The following is a 20,428-nucleotide window of genomic DNA, read 5'->3' on the forward strand; positions in this document are numbered from 1 at the left end:
GCAGTGAGGGGGGGGGGTTTGAGGGGAAAAAACCCCCCCCCCCAGACCTTAGAGAAATTTTAAAGTTTAATCCATTTTACCTAATTGGATTGATATTACTAATAGATAAGTGTAAGGATTAATAAAATATCGCCCAGAAAGCCGTAAAACTCACAATTTCGAACCATTTATCTTCAAATTCCGCAATTTATTAATCTCGCACATACCGCTTATCCTGGTGAGTATTCCAAACCCCCATAAACCGCGGTATTAGTTGCACCTAAACCCCATCCAGCCATAATTCCTAGCTGCGCCCCTGCCACCTCGCACCTAGCTCACTATATCTACGCATTTTAACTCTTTGAACTCTATGCTTACGAAGAGAAGCACATGCTCAGGTTCTCCGCAGGGGAGGCAAATGAGAAATTAGGATGAGGAAATGAGGATTATGGTAATGTACCAGTGCCGTTTGGGCTTCATACTTGGCGAGAAACTTCGTTTCAATTCTCTAGTCGCAGCAATTAATGAATGTTTCCTCCTCTCTCGCACAACAGACTTTGATGGGAAGCAAATCCTTGAGCGGTTTGCCCGCATAATGAATCCCACCCTCTCGTTCAATAGTCGCCGCTCTCAGCGCAAGCAAATGCTTCTCCCCGCTCACCTTTGAACCGAATGCAAAACTAAAAGAGGACTGGTAAAAAAAAATCTGCACCATGTCCCTCCAATTAGTAGTGGAACTCGAATCGTCTGGGTGCACTGTCCAAAAGATTATTTTATTTCCTTTACCCGTCTTCTGTGCTATGGAAAGCGATAATTTGATTTACCAACAGAAATTAAGAAGATGTGACCACTTTTAATTTGGGCGGATGAAGATAATGAACAAGGATCGCAATTTCAGTAAAATAAAACGCGTTTTGTAATTTCGTCGGATGGTTTACAATCCAACTGATTTGGATATACGTAGGATCTATTTAATAAAATCTGTAGATTCAATCGTGATGGAGTGGAATTTTTCTTTACCGAATTGTAAGTATTTATTTCAATATAGTCAGTGCTGTAGTTGGGAAACAAATTAGGCGGTACTCACCAAAAATAACTTAAGGAGGTTCCAGATGGACTTGTAGTGAACTTCGTTGAGTGAGTAACATTCTCGACACGCAGTTTCTTCAGCTGAACATGTATTATACATCCGGGCGCGATTGAAATGTTCGACCCAATTAGTTCAAAGTTGTGCCACGATAACTGTGAACAAGTAAATAATCCTTTCCGATTTTTCTTCCTGAAATCCATTGGACAATTTATAGTAAGGCTATTTTTTACAGAGTTAAAAAGGTAGTTTAACTGGTACGCTTATAACGAGTATGGATTTTAGGGGGTACGCCGTATCGGCCGAACTACAGCACTGAATATAGTATCTTTTGCAAGTATTTATTTCATTATAGTATCTATCGAAGTCTGCATCAATACGTACCACTGCTAATGCCATACCATATTGATTATCATTAAAGGAAGCTCATGTAAACCGTGGAGCCTTGATTCACTTGTAAACATAAAAAAGGAACATAGAAAATTCTACCAGCTTTAAACATGAAGTATAATAAGTATTAGATGGGGTAAAATTAGTTTAACGCTTGGTATACAGTTTCTGTGGTTCAAATGTGTGTTGATCGAAGGATTAGTGCAAACTGGGTGGGAACTTACCCAAGCCTCAAACATGCAGGTGTAAAACAGCAGAATCTGACGCCAGGTAAGGTACATAATAATGCGTGCTGAGTAGTGAAACGTTTATCTATATTACACAAATCCAAGCCACACAGATTACAAACGCAATTGTCCTGGGTAGTTACTCACGAAGAATATACAGGAGCGACGACATGCACCGTAAATATACAAGTAAAATTGACGAAAATTATAGACACAATTTCCCTGAGTAATTACTGTATGAAGGGAATTTGGAAGCGACGACACGTACCATAACTTTACAAATACATTTAACACGATTTGCAAACACAATTGTTAAGTATCGACGAAATTAAGGACGAAAAATCGGAAGCGACGATGCGTACGACCGAACACCACTATTTCCAGTAAAGTTTTCTCGGGTTTCGCACCGGGTCAGGTCCTCCATATCTCCTCCCTTTCTGTGGCTCAAATATGTGTTGGTTGAAGGAATCGCGCAATCTGGGTGGGAACTAACCCCAGTCTCAAACATAAAGGTGTAGAATAGCAGATAGATAGCAGATAGAAGGAAGGAGATATGGAGGATCCGACCCGGTGCGAAACCCGAGAAAACTTTACTGTAATTGTTCGCCGGGGAAAAAAACAAAAATTATATCACCACTATTTCCATTTCATGACTCCTTTTTTGTTTATTTTCACGCTGTCAACGAGAATTGTTGCCTACCATTATTTTATTCCCATTGTTTTCTCCCGTCGTCAAGGAGATTTGTTTCATTAAATATCATCTCCCGTCATACACTCTAACAGAATACCATATTGATGTAGCTGTATTTGATTGCTCGAGTAATTTCTTCTTGTATCAGCCGTCCACCACTACCTTCATACATGAAGCCATTCCATCTTTCAGACTTTCATTCCTGCAGAGTGAAAAAGGCATAACCTGAGCGTTAGATCCTGCTGAAGTTAAGCTAGAAGTAGTCCCGGACGCTTTGACGCTTGAAGTTGGAGATTAATCGTGGACTTGCTTTGCTCGTTCTAGCCAAGAGGACTACTCGAGGACGTAGAGGTCAGTCCGTCCCGCAGGCGTAATTTATGCAAACCTTTTCATTAATTTTCAATCTGTTTAAAACACATTGGCATCGCGGGGATGATCAAATGCCAATACATTTATTTATAATGCTTGCAACAGCGCGTTTGTACTCGAGAGGAATAGCATAGAAAAGTTACGCATCCAACTGAACTTCAATTTAAATGTAAATGACGACTTACTGCTCCGATTGTAGTTTATTTACCCACGATAGTCGGATTTTTCCACAATCAGAGTCAATGGTGGCGACAATTGTACACCTATTTAACACTAGAAGTAATACAATAGTTTCACACAAACAAGAAGGACGGGCATAGGCCATTTGTCTCATTATATTACATAGCTTTATGCATATTTTTGTGGTCAAGATGCCATACTCTTCTGCATATTTAGGTAATGCAGATAAATAAGAGCATCTTGTAAGGAAAATAACATTAAAAATGTATTCCTTCACAGGATGAAATTTTCGGATAAGCTTTGGGAGATGCGGAAATGTTCGTAATTTAGGAAACCCTTCAAGCGGGAGAAGCTTCTCTAGCTGAGGATAGCATTGAAATGGAATGAGCATGTTTCAAATAGTGATAAAAAAGTATCATGATGAAAAATCATTTATGCTAAAAAAATATGGGGCCTTTCTAGCCGCCTTTCTAGGCATGAAATGTATCTAAAAATTTCCCATGAGCAATGAAGAAACTTGGTTTCCATTGGTATCATGAGAGTAAGGATAAGCAAAGTCACTAAATTTCTGAGGAACAGGAAAGGAAATGAATTGTTGATTTTGAGCATGGTACATAGGTCATAATCACCCATTCCGTCGTCCACCTAGTGTCTATGCGATGGGTGTCAGCACACATCAATGGCTAACTGGAAAATCTTCCATGGTCAATTCGTGGTTATATCTATCACTCACCCAATTAGCGGAGAAGTAGAGGCCGTGCACGGTTCCACCCTCCTCCTCGTTGTCGTCGGGCAAGTGGTAGTTGTGTCTCTGTCCGTCCCTGTCGACGAGGGCGCCCTCCGACAGCACCGTGACGAGGGAGCGTGGGCGCCACGGGAAGTTGATGGCCTCCGGGTCGTGCAGCACTTGGTCACGGCCCGCACCCGTGATGGCCCGCCCCGTCTCCGCCTCGACCAGCACCAGCGTGGGAACGCCGCGGACGCGGTACCGTCGACGAAGCCGAGCCTACGGATCAATTGTAAAAGAAAAGTTTATAAATACGATACACAAGGCCTCGCTTTACGATGGGTTCGCATACGTATTCAGGAAGAATCAATGTCAAAAATGTAACAATATAATTGGCCAGTAACGTTAATGGAAACATGCAAGTAAACTGCGCCGAAATTTACTTTAGATGGTGGTCCATGGGTTTTTATAAAAGATTCTCTTTGAAAATGATTAAAGGCTGAGAATAATCCTCAAAGTTTGGCGCCAACTTTTCAATGGACTAAACACTTGCAACTTTCCACGATAATAAAATTTATTCTGACCTAGCTTTCAATGTTATTACATCACCTTCAAGGTATTTGTACGTATTTGTGCGATAATAAAATTTATTTCGACGTAGGTTTTAATGTTGCTAAATCATATTCAAGGAAAAAATACTATTATTTGTACTCTTACTTGGGTATTATTAAGATGATGTAGCAAAACCTGGGTTGGAATAAATTTTATTATCGTGGAAAATTTCAAGAGTTTATTTCAATATGTAAGTATTCCACTCCGTCACGTTTGGATCTTCGGGATTTATTATTTCAATGAATCGGTCATGTGGCTTTTAATAAATTTCGCAGAAATCGCAGCGTGGGGGGGTTTTGGGGGATAAACTCCCCCCAGAGCTCAGAGAAATTTTTAAGTTTAATCCATTTTACTTAATTGGATTGATTTACTAATAGAATAGTGTAATGATGAATAAAATATACCCCAGAAAGCCGTAAAACTCACGATTTTAAACCATTTATCTTTAAAATTCCGCAATTTATTAATCTCGCACCTACCGCTTATCCTGGTGGGTATTCCATACCCCTACACACCCCGGTATTAATTGCGCCTAAACCTCCCCAGCCTTAATTCAGCTGCGCCCCTGGTAAGGAGTCGGGCGAAGCGAGAAGATATCTTTGGGGAGATACTATAAGGAGTGAGGAAGTTTACTCTGCGGGATCGCATATCGGATTTGGGCGAGGGGAGGTTTGGACAGCTACTTCCGTCCCACTGAGAGGCAGGGATAGAGGTCAAGCGATAAGTGGACGAAGAAGTTGACGAGGGGGCGGTCAGTGGAAAGAGCACGAAATACGCTCAGCACCACCGCGAGAGAAATTTTAATTTCAGTGCAACCAATGGAAAGATAGCGTAGAAAGCGTATACGTCCAGCATAATCAATAATAAATCAAGCAAGGAGTTTAATTCAATCTAATTATCCAAACCACCCATTCCCCCGGAAAAAAATATCTGAAACTATTATAACTATAATTAACATTGTAACTATCTTTCATGCCTTCATGTATCAATTTATTGTAACCATTATCATTCATAGCCCTGAAGAAGATGTAAGAAATACATCGAAGCCAAGAACTATTTGATATTCCTAGGATTCATTTCAGGTAGGATGGTTATCACTGGAAACAAGGAAAAAACGAAAATATAGTATTGTATGGATTTATTTTTTATTTATTTTTGTTTATTTATGTAATAAAATTTAATATACTTCTATGATCTTTATTACTATTATTTATATTATTATCCCCATATTGTGTGGTATGATTACAAATGCCATTTTATCACATTCATGTACTTGAATATTACGTTGCACAAGTGAAAAGTGTATTTTTTTAAATTTCATTGGATTGAATCCCTAAAAATGTTAGAATAAAATATTCAATTTCTCTATGAATGATGTAGTAAGAATTAAACTTTTCAAATTGAATATATGCGAAAATTAAACTACTGGTAAACAACCAGTAAAAATCAAAGTCATCAAGTTAAGCCAATCCATTGAAATAAAAGGCTTTAGCCATATTTCTCAGTGATGAGAAAACAAAGAAATGACGATCAATCTCCCATTCCACTCTTTCGGCAAATAAAGCTCAATACTTGTAAGAGAAATCAGTGGTCGCACAAAAAACAATCTACCTCATCAAGAAATATCCACAAATGGAATGAGAAAATTTCTAGAACTAAGCACTGAAGTGGAAGTAAATTAGTTACTTCGCATGTACGTACGATACGGTCCACGAGGAATAAGTATAAAAAGAGGAAGAAATTAATGAATCCATACATTTTTAAAAACCACTCTCATAATTAGAACCCAGGAGAAAAGAAAAAACAGTTTCAGCTCACATGAAGGTGCATGGGGAGCCTTTTAAATTTGCACGCGCGACCACGGGCTACTCGAGCATTTTATGGAAATAGCCATTCCCGGGAGGGAAGTTTACAGGGGACCGCTCGTGGGAGCGAAGAAAGGACGAGGAGAATTCGGGAGAAAGAGGGGGTGAAATGCAGAGCATGGGGAAGAAGATACCAAAGGACTGAGGGAGAGAAGAAAGTGGTTTGAGAATACGTGGCTTGAGAATAAAAGGTGAGGAGGAGGCATGAAGCTAATACGTAAAGAGTTCAATGACACCAAAATTTAGAGAAGTGTGTTAACGAGAAGAAAAGGAAACAAAAAACAATATAAGAATGAAAATGGGTTTGATTCTTTGAAATTGAAAGAGTGAAACATAAGAGAAATCGGTACTCTTAGCTATATTAATGATGTCAAAAAGAGATTTTTCACAACATTTAACGATGAGAAAGGATATTTATTTGTTACCACTGGAAACAAGGAAAAAACGAAAATATAGGATTATATGGATTTATTTTAATGATGAAATAAAGTTTATAATATACTTCTGTGATCTTTATTCCTATTATTTATATTATAATCCCTATATTGTGTGATATGATTACAAGTGCCAGTATATCACATTCATGTACTTGAATATTACGTTGCACAAGTGAAAAGTGTATTTCTTCAAATTTCATTGGATTGAATACCCAAAAATGCTAGAATAAAATATTCAATTTCTCTGTGAATGATGTAATAAGAATTAAACTTTGGTCCGGAAAATAAATAAATAAATGGTCCGGAAGAGCATTTTTCCCAGGTAAAGGTAAATTGTGATATAACGTGTACTAAAATACTTGATAGAAGCTGATAAAGCATATTTAGAAAGTTATCTTTATCGAAAGACAATTAACAGAAGCCGCCTATGATTAGGAGAACGACAAGCATTTAATCAAAGTCTTAGGAATTACATGCTGGAAGAAAAGTTTTTTCGCTGAATACTGCTGATGAGGTGTTATGTTAAGGAGGAAGGAAGAATCATGCCTATGAACCAACCTAAGGTTTCGACAAACCGATTTCGGGTCTCCTAACGAGGTAAGATTCGAGGAATTAAACAAGCGATCATTATCGTTTATAGCTGACGGTGAACAAAGCTATGCATGAATTTACGTCAAAATTATTCTGTAAAATATCACAGTTGAAATCATTATATCATTAATAATTAATCACCATATTATACGATGTTTTTGAAGATAATTGCTATTGTATGAATGCATTTTCAAAGTACGTCGGGAGTTCCGTTTTGGGAAGTTGATAGAATATATATATCAATATAATATTAATTTTGCGGATTTTCCGTCGGAAAGATATCGCTCACTCATTTTATTGTTTCTGTCGGACAATATACTGTGCTTCTAAGATGAACTTCTCCGTGTAGATTAGGCTGGGTGATTGGGCTGAGTAATGTCCTAGAATTCTGCAAATATTCGAAACTGACAGTTCAAAGAGACCAAGAAAACCACTTACGAAAAACAAACTTATTTTATGCTTTTATATGTTTACATAGGTTTACGGTCCTGAAGAATTGAGAGCTTACAAAAAGTTTGTCAAGAAATTAAATACTTGATTCAAATCGAAAAATACTGAAAACATTGGAATTGATCATAATAAAAGGTCAAGAAAACTACTTGTACGTAAAGGCCTGCTCACGCGGTACATAAAGACATACTAGTTAATGTCGAAATGTATGAAAGTGTGAATGAACAGGAAAATACACCGTGTAACCGCCCAACTTGTGCGAACGCATGAGCAGAAAATAGAACCTGTTCTAATTTCGCTATGAATTCTTACATGTTCCGCTCCGATCCACCAAAATCGTTCATGCATTAACATATTGACTCATACGTGTTAGCGTACCGTGTAATCAGGCCTTAAGAGTAAGACATTATATTAAGTTGAGAAAATGGAACTCGAAAAAAATGTAGGAGCATATCATAAAGAGGATGAAACGAAGGTAGCGAAAGGCGAAAGATCGCAAGCAAGGTCAAACGCAGGGTGAATACGGGGAGAGGTTGAGAGAAAGGCGACACGGCGGGAATGACCACGGAAGACATGGGAGGAGTGAGTCCAGCCATGTAAAGAGAGACAAGGCGATGACGGGGAACATGTGACCCACCCACCCGGACTCGGTGGTTAGAATTTCCCCCGTGACTCCCCGAGGAGATGGAAGAGAGAAAAAATATAGGAAAAAAGAAAGGAGGAACATTTCCCGAAAATTGGAACCGACCTCCTTGGGGTAGAGTGAGAAAGCAAAGGGAGGGGAGGGACGAAAACACATGCAGTCCGGTTTTATTTATTGAGAGAGAACACCAACGCCCTTCCACGAGTTCCTCGGCGCTCCATGCGCCTTTACGTGACCTGACACTTTTTTTCTTTGGGTCACGTGGCTAGTGACGTGGGTTTGCCGTTCTCCAACTCAGATGCTGCTGGAGAAGATGAAATTCCGGAAATGGCTAATGAATTTCAAAATACACAGGGTGAGCCTAGGAAATTACTGACATAAAAACTGAAATTTTAAGGGCTACATCATGGACAGAGTCTTCTCCACACCAGTTGCAGACGTCGACGAACTGAAGGCTAGGATACAACTGAACTATGCAAGAGTATCAAATTTAAATAATTATGTCAAACAGTTATTCTGAAAAAATATTTTAATGAGGGCAAAAATTCATGCTCTCTCAAATCAAATGCTACAAAATCTCTGTCCTCTATTACTTTTTATCCTTAAAATATTTAACCACTTCTTATATCACTCAGTATTTCCCTACACCAGGAAAAAGGTCCTTTCACCCAGTAATGAAGAAAAAAATATAACAACACCTCCCGACTTCCGGACGATATCTATCCTTCATGCCTTGTCAAAATTTCTAAAGAGAATATGTTTCATACAAGCCACAGAGTACTTAATATACAATAACAAATTTGATTCTCTGCATTCAGGTTTTCGGCATGATACACATAGCAGGCAGCCGGTAAACATAGCCTCTTCACTGGCATAAAGATGTTGGTCTCGGTTACCAGTATAAATAGGTAAACTCGGCAGGAGACAAGAAAAACAAGGTACAAGTTTTAGAGATCATAGACAATCGGCGTCTTGAGAAGTGGTAGGTATGTGCTTCATTGGTCGGGATTTACTTCATAAATTTGTGAGATTCAGAACCAAGTTTTTTTTAAAAACATTTTATAATACACTGGTCACAAATGGACAAGAAATGAACACAAACACTATAACACGAATAATATAATTTTTGGTTTTTTCCCGGCGAACAATTGCAGTGAAGTTTTCTCGGGTTTCACACTTGGATTCCTGAATCCCTGAAGACGATGGGCGAGTTGTTCATCGAAACGTTGGAAGGAGAAATGGAGGACCAGACCCGGTGTGAAACCCGAGAAAACTTCACTGCACTATAACACGAAGTATAATTGAAAAATGACTCTTACTGACTGACTAGAAAATTGATCCTGATATCAGTTAAAACACAAAATTTGTCACCCAAAGAACAATTTATTCAGCACCTGATTCTAACAGTGCATTACATACTATCTACTTTCACATGAAAAATTGGCTATATATTTTACTACATCTTATACATTTCATGTATATTGTACTAAATCTTGTAGTAAAATATAACCAAGATCCTAGATATTCTAACTAGAATTTTTTTTGCGTGTAGAGAATCGAATCTGAAATCGGCCACGTATCGCACTAAAATACAAAACGTTATCACGTTAAGTGCACTTCATATAGCACCTGATTTTAACAATCTATTCCTCACTATCTACTATCACACGAACATTTGCCCCGACTGCCAAAAAAATTGACAAGGCATTAAAAGGAGTGGATAAAAAGAGGAGAGGTATATAAGTTGACACTGGCGAGAAGGTATGCTCTCGCCTTCACTTGCAGTACTCGAGCGAAAGAAAGAAAGGGTTTGGAGGGTGAGCCTCCGGGGTCTTGCCGAGGAGATAATGCGAGAAAGGGGTTAAGCGGAGACTTGGAATAGCGAAGGAAGGAGGGGAGAGCGCCCCAGGGTTACAGCAGCGAAACAGGGGTCTGTGGGGAGCGTAGGGGAGAAAGAGTATATGGGTAAGAAAGGGAGCTGTGAGATATGGAGAGGGGGCGAGGTAGCTAACAGGGGGTGGATGGGGGGGGATGAAAAGTGATGCCAGGCCCGTAATGGATCTTGAGATCGGATCTCGGCGATTAGGCCGATCGGAGAGCGCCATCCACATTCCCCACGGCGGCTCTCAAAAACAAAAAACAAAACACTCACGACCCTTAAACTTTCCCACAATGCACCTGGGTTCCCAAACTTTTTCGTTTAGTTCCCTTTTATATTTTCGAGTCGCGAATATTTTTATCGCACCCCCAGGACGGTGTAGGTCAAACATCTCTGCCTGCTGCTGGTCCACATTTTCGAGAGAAAATAAATTTCTTCGGACACAGTGGGCAGTGTTGGGACAGCTGCGAACGAAATAATGCTATCTTTTCTACTGAATTTATTACCGACCCCCCAGGTTCGAGTAAGAAACAACGTCCGGGCACATTTTATTGCGTGATCAAACATTTCGCGGACATGCGAAGCTGAGCTGATGTGTTCTAATCTTAACGGTGACAGTACCGTTTTACCCCACAGCATGGAATTCAAAAAAGCTCAAAACTGAAAATTTCCAATTTTATCTTTAAAGGACCGCATGGATAGTGCATCAACTATTGAAAAGCTGATAATATATGTGCTGCCTCAACCAAGAAAATTGACGGCTTAGTGGTTTTCAGGATACCATTAAATTTATTGATGAGGACCTTTTGTTTCCTCAAAGCAAGGGTAATTTATAGATGTAATCCGCCATTTCAAAAATCCTCTCTTATACGACCCACAGGCAATTCCATACTATCAGAAATCCCATGGATACCCTCACCCGTAAAATTCGTCCATATATGCCACCCACAACAGCATTTCACCGCGGCCGATAAAGAGCGAATTCCATAACGGGTTAGCGATTACTATTTAAGTCACCAGGGAATTATAGATTTTAGATATCTACCCTTCGTTTTTAGTAGTATTATATCCGAGTATTTTAAAGCGCTAGGTGACATCGCTTGTTATAGAACGGTATCTATTTTCCAAACACGTAATACTAGGATACCTATTAGAAGCACCTCCATAAGCAATGACGTCGAAAGGTTGAAACAAGAGGAGGAAGTGGGGAGAGTGAGTTGAAAGCAGAGGGTCCTCTTCCATTTACGGAGTGGCACAATGACCACATCAGACCCGAGTCTCCCAAAGGACCACTCGTCGCTTTGAAACATCTCCCTTTGAAAGTCGGCGGCAAATTTTCGCAAGCGATCCACTTTCGGCGCAACTTGGCCCTGTGAGAGAGTACGCAGGCCTTACAAAGCACGCGGTGATTACAAACGACACTTAAAGTTTGAAGTTACTCATAGCTTTTAGAGATGTTGAATGAAAGTCTAAACAATGTTTCCCTCCTCGTCTTTTGACCTTTCCTCTCCCGATAAAGTTGTTTCCGAAGCATTGCCGAAACTTGCACCAACAACGTGAACACGGAGGTTATAGCGTTAGAAACCAAAGGTCCACTTATGAGTTCTAACCTGGTATCACTCATACGGAGGTGCTACCTTTTTTTACCAAAAATTTAATATCTAAGTTATCATATAAAATTTTCTTGCGTAACTTTCAAAGTAATTTTATGAGCATAAAGTAAACTAATAAATATGCTACTTTTCCGTTACTTTACAAGGTCTTGTCTAGAATACAACTATTTATACGAGCATTATTCGGTTCTGTAAGTACACCGTAACATATTCGTACTTTTTGACAGTTTTTAATGACATCGGTGATTGATAAATTGATCAGACACTTGTTAAAAAAAATGCATTATTTTGTAACGATCACAGAAGTAAAAATAAATGTATTATAAGTATACTTTAATTTATAAAAAACGTATTGATGCGGGGATACTACATAATTTTACATTCGACCCAACAAGTTAAGATGTATTGCCAAAGTGCCCCGCAAGTTAATTTTGGTGGGCAACTCCAGCCTAAATAACAATAGGACACGATCTGTCTTTTGACCCATACGTCAAGTTCGAAATCAAATTTAATTTTACATATATGATTCTATTTTTTTAAGTTCAAGGCGTACATTATTTATACTTCCATTATGACTTTAAGGTATACTGATGAATAAAAATTTCACAATTGATGATGGAATATATATAAAAATGATTCAATATTCCTTGTAGTAGGTTATGGGTCATACTACGAAACTTTGTATATAAATATGTATTTATTTTTCATTTATAATTGTCAAGGATACATAGCTGTAGATTATTATCTAGTTATTGACACACATCATAAGAATCATCCCTATTACTTTCAATTGTCGAATTTAATAGATAACTTGAATTATTTACGAGTTAAAGTTTATTTAAGTTGTTTCAAATAGATTTTATTGTTCAGAACATAGATTTAAGTCTTTTTAATAAAACATTACAGGAAGAGAATGAATAGTCATTTCGTGTAAGAAAAGTTTATTGGTAAAAAGGCCCATGCTGTCCTTCTAAGCATTCCTTACCGTCCTCGCGATGCTGATTCCACACAGGCATAACAAGGCAAATGCATGAAAACCAGAGGAGAAAGGGAATTGAAAAGGGACCGGAGAAAGCCGTATGACGAAGCAAGGAGCGACGCCAAGGTTTTTTTCTGCAAGGATACACGGGGAGCAGGTGGATTAGGGGGAGAAGGGTTTATGACACGGCCGCATCGCAAGGATATATACCCCTAGGCGTTTTTTTTTTCGAGAGGGGAGGGATGGAGAAATATTCCCAGGGGAAGTGAAATAGAGGATCACAGCAAAACGAAGCAGCGATACCCTCGCATGTATCCTTCTCATGCATCTGGTCTCTCAGGTTTCCGGAAGGTTCGTGAATCGTGCACAAGGACCAATACACCGAGGAGGTAGCGGCTCATGAAAATTCCATGTCTGAGAAATGCCAAAACAGCTGCCTCAGGACTCAGGAGAGAGCCATGGGATTTTAAAATTTAACACAGAAGTCAGTGAGAGGTGAGGAAACAAGTACTTTTACCAAGATTAACCATAACTAAACCAAGAAAAACCATTAATAATTTTCAACAATAATATTTTTTCTTAAACGTTTGGTAAAACAAAGTTTCTGAAAAATTTTTCTTGATACTTTCAAGGAAATTCATCTAGATAAGTCAGTCTTGATATATGTAGATTCAGGGATTTATAAAAGATACATAAAAATAAACTTGTTTTTACAGAAAGAGTCACCATACACGGTAGTAAACGTTAATTATAGTACGTATACATGCATCAGTAGCGCACATTTATTCGTAGCAAGTCTATATCCTCTCTTTGAAGGTTTATTGTGCATGCGTGCAGATTTTTCAGCCATTATAAAAAGTAGCCCGATTGTTTTTTTTTCTCGTGCTTGTTTTTCTTCGAAAAATATTAATTGAGTGAATTTCTTATTAATTAGATCCCAGTTATCAATTTAAATAATATTAACGTTGCACTACATCTACATAGTACCCTGCGAGCCACCGCTAGGGTGTTTGGCAGGGGGTGATCAATCACCAGCATGCAGCATGCAGCATGCAATTGGACTCCCACATGCACCCCACGCAGTACAAATAACGTCACGCATACTATCAAATTATACTACCATATGCTGTTAGAAATAATAATAAAATTAAGAGGCATGCATTAAGTTTTACATAGGTTTGTAAGCTACACTACAAGTCATCTATCAATTTATGAGTTTTATCGCTGCCGTTATAATCTCTTATTGATCTAGGAAAAAAGACATTCTGAATCTGTCTGTTCTACAGTCTATCTATCTTATTTTATTTATATGATCTGACTACGCATAGGAAGATGTATGACCTAAACGGAAATACAACATACCATCACAAATCTCAGGCACCAAAAAGAAGGAAGATAGAACCGCAGCAGAGTGCTGAAAGTGATTCAAAATTAAGTGTAACCCATGGTTTAGGAGAAATTCATCTTTTAGAGGTCGAAGTACTCCCAAAAAGTTTGGTCTCACAGGAGGCAAGGAGAAACATACTCTACGATCATTCCGCCATAGCTAAACAAAATTCCAACAGCGGAAATTTTTCATTTACCTGAGTACATTTTCCGAGAAAAATACGATAAGTACACGATAATTCCGGAAGTTTGGGAGGATAGCAAGTAGTGTTTCGATGACGGGCGAAATCGTGTCACTCAGAGCCACCAAACCACTGGGCACAACTTCATAAAACGATGGAAGCTATTTTGTCCGGTATGAATCAGCCTGATGCCTTCGTCGATCTACCCTGATCCTGCATACTCCTCCTTGATCCCGTCATCAACCTCGGGCACAACCCTGAAGCGTGATTTCCCATGTCACACTTCCTCAATACACCTCCGACCCATACTCATCGTCCCGCTTTCAAAGAAACCCAAATCGCACATTCTCAGAGGAGGCTATGAATAACATTAACATTTATTTACAGAAGGAGAACTTGAACATCGATATATACTACCCTGTAAGCCGCCGCAATAGGCGTGAGGCGGAAGGTGTATGGACATGGACAAAAAAGGTATCGGCGCAAAAAAGGTAGAACACTGAACTTAAAGTATTTGTATGAAATTCTGCCGAAGCTCCATAGGGTCGTGTCGAATATCGTTTTACTCATTGTTTATTCTACTATAACAATAAAGCATCGAAAATTGTTTAAACGTAATCATTTATCTTCTACGGTCGAAATAAAAAAGAAGAACGCGCGAAAAACTATGAGAACGGCGAAACGGTCGTCTCCTTTATCTCGTCACGGGAAAAATATTTGATACTATATGCATAAAAAAATAAAGGTATGCTTAACAAGACATTATTGATAACAATACAGCAGTATAGAAACCATGGTCGGAGTTTATAATTAATCAGTGTAGAACGAATAAAAAGATTTTTATTTCCCTCTTAATTGCGATAATAATGGAAGATTTAACGAATTTCACATCTGATAAAACGGACTGGTCAGGATACGATTGTAAGTTACTTTTAGATATTATAAATAGAGTGCAATAGATTTATTATTTATAAATTGAAATAAATTTTAACAAAAGAAATTTTACTTATCACTTGAAAATAAACTCCGTCAAAGTTATTTTTACAGGATCATACTATTTCAATCGGCGCACCCTATCAGATGATGTTAACTTTCAATGTCGATTTTTGTTGACTCAGGTATGGATACAACTTGTAGTGAATACGTAATCATTATCAATTATTCTAAAAAAATATGGAAATCAAAACTATTCACAAGGTAACTTTAATTTTTTCCTGATGGCCAGCTTTTACGGTCATTTTCCCCACAATGAGGTGCGTCGGCGCTTTGCGTCAAAAACCAGTTGTCTCTGAGGTGCGCATTGGACAGTATTCAAACGAATTCAAATTGGACTCCAACAAATAAGAAGTACAATGCAGTGATAAAATATTGAATGTTTATCCTGGTCCCTGGTAAATTTTGGGAAATTAATGGTCCTATTCTTAGCATTCTCGGAGTTGGCGATGCGGCTAATGCAAGTGGCTAGTGTCGACGGCTCAGCGGCGCATAGTTTGACTCCGTAAAATTTCATCTACATCTATACGGTACCGTTCAATTCACCACCAAGGTGTGTTCAGGGCCTGTTTTAGCGGTAAGCTAAGGACGCAGCCGCATACGGCGCCAAGTATAAGGGGGCAACTAAGCGGTCAGTACAATGGCCAGCACTAATGCCACTACCTATCACACTATTTTTGAGGGTAGGGTGGAATGTTGTTCACTTACACAAGAACCGACCCTGAGTGTAAATTACTCTTATTGAATAAACATTTCAATCGGCATTTAATGTTTACAGTGGTCAAATATTCAAAAATATTGTATAGTAATATAAATGAAGTGATTCCACACCAGGCATGTAGCACTCATCCTAGCCTTAATCAGACACGCCTTCGCTTGCCGGACAGAGGCCAAGCACACAGGATAGCGACATGCTGTCAGACCACCAACTAGGAGAATGCTAAGGAAACGAACATGCTACCATGCCAATAAAACTATTAATTATTTATAGAAAACGAAAAGTTGGTGTAGTAAGTTATTCATACATGAGTTATAAGTCACCAATAGCAGATGCAGATAGCTAGTGCTCACAAATACAGCAAGTTATTTATTCAGTATGTATGAAGAGCCTATTTTACCTAGCCCGAGTCAAGCTATCCTAGAGCTAAGCTATCGCAGGTATTTGGTCCCTTATTGTACGCGGAAAAAACGACATCTCTAATCAATCGGTTTTGCAGTCAATTTCCTTAATATTATCCTTCTGATCGTTTCTACCATAATAATTGGGGTCTCTCAAAATATCTTGAACATCAGGAAAAAATATTCTACTTGAAATTTCAGCAAAAAATATTAATATAAAATTTACCCTTGGACCGGTTAGATTATCCCATTCCAAATTCCGTAACATCAATGCGACGAAGTATCTATATTCTCACAATCAGAGCAGAAGAGAATTAGGCAAAGATTTTCAACCGTGATTCAATCATCCTTCGCGCAGTCGACAGTGCGCATGACGATCATAAAATGTTTATTTTAAGGGATGTCATTTGGGGAGTTTTCCAGTGACCAGATCATAAATACTATATAGTGATTTAAACTCTATGGACCCGATCATGATCCATATTCTCTCCATCATCACGGATTAGAATACCCAATGTATTCGTTCCCCATTTTCCTGTAAGAGAGCACTCATGAGTACAATTTCGTCAGAGTCACATCGTATTTTTTATCGGATACACCCCCGACCCACAGCCGGGATGGGCAATATTCATGAACCTTGACTTTCTTAACGGAATGAATGAAAACGTAGACATTTCTTACCAGAACTGACTCGAACAGTTTTAGGCAGAGCCGTTTTCCAAGGGGAGAGAAGGAAGGTCTTAGCATAAGCAGACAGGCCCACTTTCCTCCAGCTAAATCCCTTAACCCACCTTCGACAAAATCCGCAGCCTGAATCACCGCTTTCTATGCAAACTACCCTGAGCCTCCCCTCGCTGAAACGGAGCCATAATATCCTCACGCCAACCCTACCCTCGGTCTTTACGCCTCTGGATTCCTGTTCCTGGTATTCAGAGGGAAGCACAACCCACATGACGCCACGGCTGCTACGGCCTCGATCACAGAGTGACGGGCAAAAACAAAAAACCATGAGCAAGCAATTACTAGAAACCTTGCACATTCTATGCTAAAATTACTTGTATTAGAACGTACAAGGTGAGAAATCACAGGAACCGCAACAGAAACAACACGTATCGTATTTCGGTGAGTACCATAGGCATAAAACAACAAGGAACCGTATCAATTGCTATAAGCTATAAAACCCAGTTCCAGCCGCTGATTGATTCATACAAATGTTGGGGTGAACGAGACGAGATACGACTAAAAGTCATACAATTGAAACCCTCTAAAATCGTCTCAAACCGTAAGAAAAAATTGTCGATGCACTAAATTTCCTATTTTATATCTATTACAGAGTTGCCAACTGCCTCTTTACCTCAGCTTATTGGGACATTTGGGGGTCAAAACATCGATGATAATGAGGAATTTGAACATTGCGAAGAAGCTTGTTAACGGCAGTTAAGTCATTGTGACATCCAAAAGTAACAGTAAGAAAGCCTGGAACCCAAGAACTGTTAGGTATTTCTAGAGTTCAATATAAGTAGGTTTTATGCCACCGAAAATAACGATCTTTATGGAACAAACGGCAAACAAAAATGGTAAGAACTGTCCAAGTGACCAAAAAGGCCGCAGGCTTGTGCGGGGAAATTTAGGGACTGAGCCCCTCTAGCAAAAACTGAGTTCAAATACATTAAAAGCCACACGTATTCAAGAACAAGTTACCACAAGAATTCAAAGGGTTCAAGGAACCATAGGGTTGTTGCAATTTTTACTTAAAATTATAAGGCACTGAATAAGCATATTAGGCAAGCCTTTTATTGGCCTTGGATACATATAATGCAATGGGGTAATAGTTTAAACACAATTTTATGGTTATAATATCATTCCCCACACGAAGGAGAAAGAAATATTAACAGACACATGGCACAACACATAATTCTCTCCTCGACCTATGAGGAATAATAAAAACTACGAGATGCATATAAAGAATACCCGATTCCAATAGGAGAAAAGTAATAACGTGATTTCTTAATCTTTAACAGGTGAGCTGAGATTCGTGCATAGTCATGCTTACTTTAATCGATCACGTGGTGTAAATGAGTGCTTATCTTTATCAATATCTGTAGCAGTTTCCATTGAGCAGTAGTTGCTCTTTTGTCAACTATGTGTTGATATCTATTTGGAAGGATTCGAAATTATATCATTCAGATGCATATGTTTTTACGATAAAGTTCTACAAAACTTTATACATCTCTCGGCATGTTTACTTGCAAAGACGTTTACAGAATCAAACTATGTATAATACGCTTCAAACGAGTGAGTTGCGTAATTAAACGGCCTTTGAAAATCACCAAGGGAATGAATTGTGCAGAGAATGGAGTAAAAGCGAAAATCAACGGTGAAGAATGCCAAATGGATAGGCGTTGGTATGGTGACAGCGGCGAGAATGCAGCACTCCTTAAATACGTTCCCACAATGCACCTCTCCCCTCTCTTTTCTTCACAAATAAAATGGGCTCCACGGTAGGAATATATATATACTTCCCCGCCACAGCCGACGAGACCATCCACCCAGGGTATTTCCCCATTCCAAACATTTACGACTGACTCCCCTCGCTTGCCCCGCCTGCCTCGGAGAAAGAAACACTTCCGCCGGATCTAACCCATGCACCCCCAGAGCTCGCAACCTGCACACCCTTCCATAACCTGGATACTCGGAAAACCTTGCGGCCCGATCCTAAATAGATTCCCCCATTGCGCGCGAGAGAAAACATTTTCGTGTTTGCTACCAGGGGCTGTTTTTGCTTCCAGACGATGTTCTTCTGTAAAATCCCTCGATTTCATTCAATATGCATAAAAATATCCATTGTATTTTTATTTTCATACGGAGCAAATATGCTTATTAGCGTAAGAACGGCGTGTGTAAAAAATTTAGGCCATATCGAGTGATTTTTTTTCTATCGTTACTTAACGAAGATAGAATACACAATAATCAAGGGACAAAGACATTTTGGAGTAACGCAACGAATAACATGTTATCTGCTGAATATGATGCAAGATAATAAATGCACAGAGAAAATATGCTTATTAGCGTAAGATCGGCGTGTGTAAAAAATTTAGGCCATATCGAGTGATTTTTTCTACCCTAACTTAACGAAGATAAAATAAACAATATTCAAGGGACATACACATTTTGGAATAATGCAACAAATGAAAAGTTATCTACAAAGAATATGATGCAAGATAATAAATTTAAAAGTTATGGGACCTCAGTAATGCATATTTTTAATCCGAAAAAAATGCATTACATCGGTGCATTTCAATGAATCTGTCCAGTAATACTACTGCTGAGCGATTCGTATATTTTAACCGCGCGAAACCAAATTGCACCAAAATGAAATTTTGGTTTAATTTTTACATCAAAAGATTCCATTTAAAAAAAGTCCTAAGCTGAAAGAGATATTTTTAAGAGCAATCAAAGGTACATAACATTGCTGATGATGGCTGGATTTCATAATTAGACGAAGGAAATTTTCTCAAAATTCGACAAGTGAATACCACAATTGATTCCTACTTATATCAGCTGATTATGTAACTCTATAATAATCCAAAATATTAAAAAATTCTGCTCCTTTCAATATAGAAACGTTTCAATAAACAGATATCTCGATTCGAATTACCCGATAATCCGATTTGGTTAGATGTGAAAGAAAATGCACAGCTACTAGCATAACCAAAGCTTTTTTTCATCACTGGGTAATATGATGGATATTATGGAGTCCAAATTAAGAAAATAAAGTTATAATATTTATCAATCTATTTTTAGCGATTTGAAAATTTAGAAGCATTTAGACCAAGATTTTATCACCGCATAGCATTATCAATATCTTTATCTTTCGGCGACAGAATCATGGTCAGAATTCCTTAAAAAAATTTAAATCAATATGTGATTTGAAATACTGCCATTATTACATTGCTGGCATGCAAAACGCTGATCATATCGTTATTAAAATACTTCCACACCGCCCGACTTGAGCAATCTCGACGGATC

The 20,428-nt window shown here is 38.5% G+C and overlaps 1 protein-coding gene across 1 annotated transcript in view; it reads right to left on the minus strand.

Moving 5' to 3' along the window:
• Positions 1-20,428, minus strand: part of LOC124155763 (nucleoredoxin-like) — a 505,092-nt gene that overhangs the window by 35,770 nt on the left and 448,894 nt on the right. The window contains exon 2 of the mRNA XM_046529850.1: positions 3,657-3,929. Within this exon, the coding sequence (XP_046385806.1) occupies positions 3,657-3,929 (273 nt within the window). The remainder of the gene's footprint in view (positions 1-3,656; positions 3,930-20,428) is intronic.

This window comes from Ischnura elegans, chromosome 3 (genome assembly GCF_921293095.1).
Source record: "Ischnura elegans chromosome 3, ioIscEleg1.1, whole genome shotgun sequence".
NCBI lineage: Eukaryota > Metazoa > Arthropoda > Insecta > Odonata > Coenagrionidae > Ischnura > Ischnura elegans.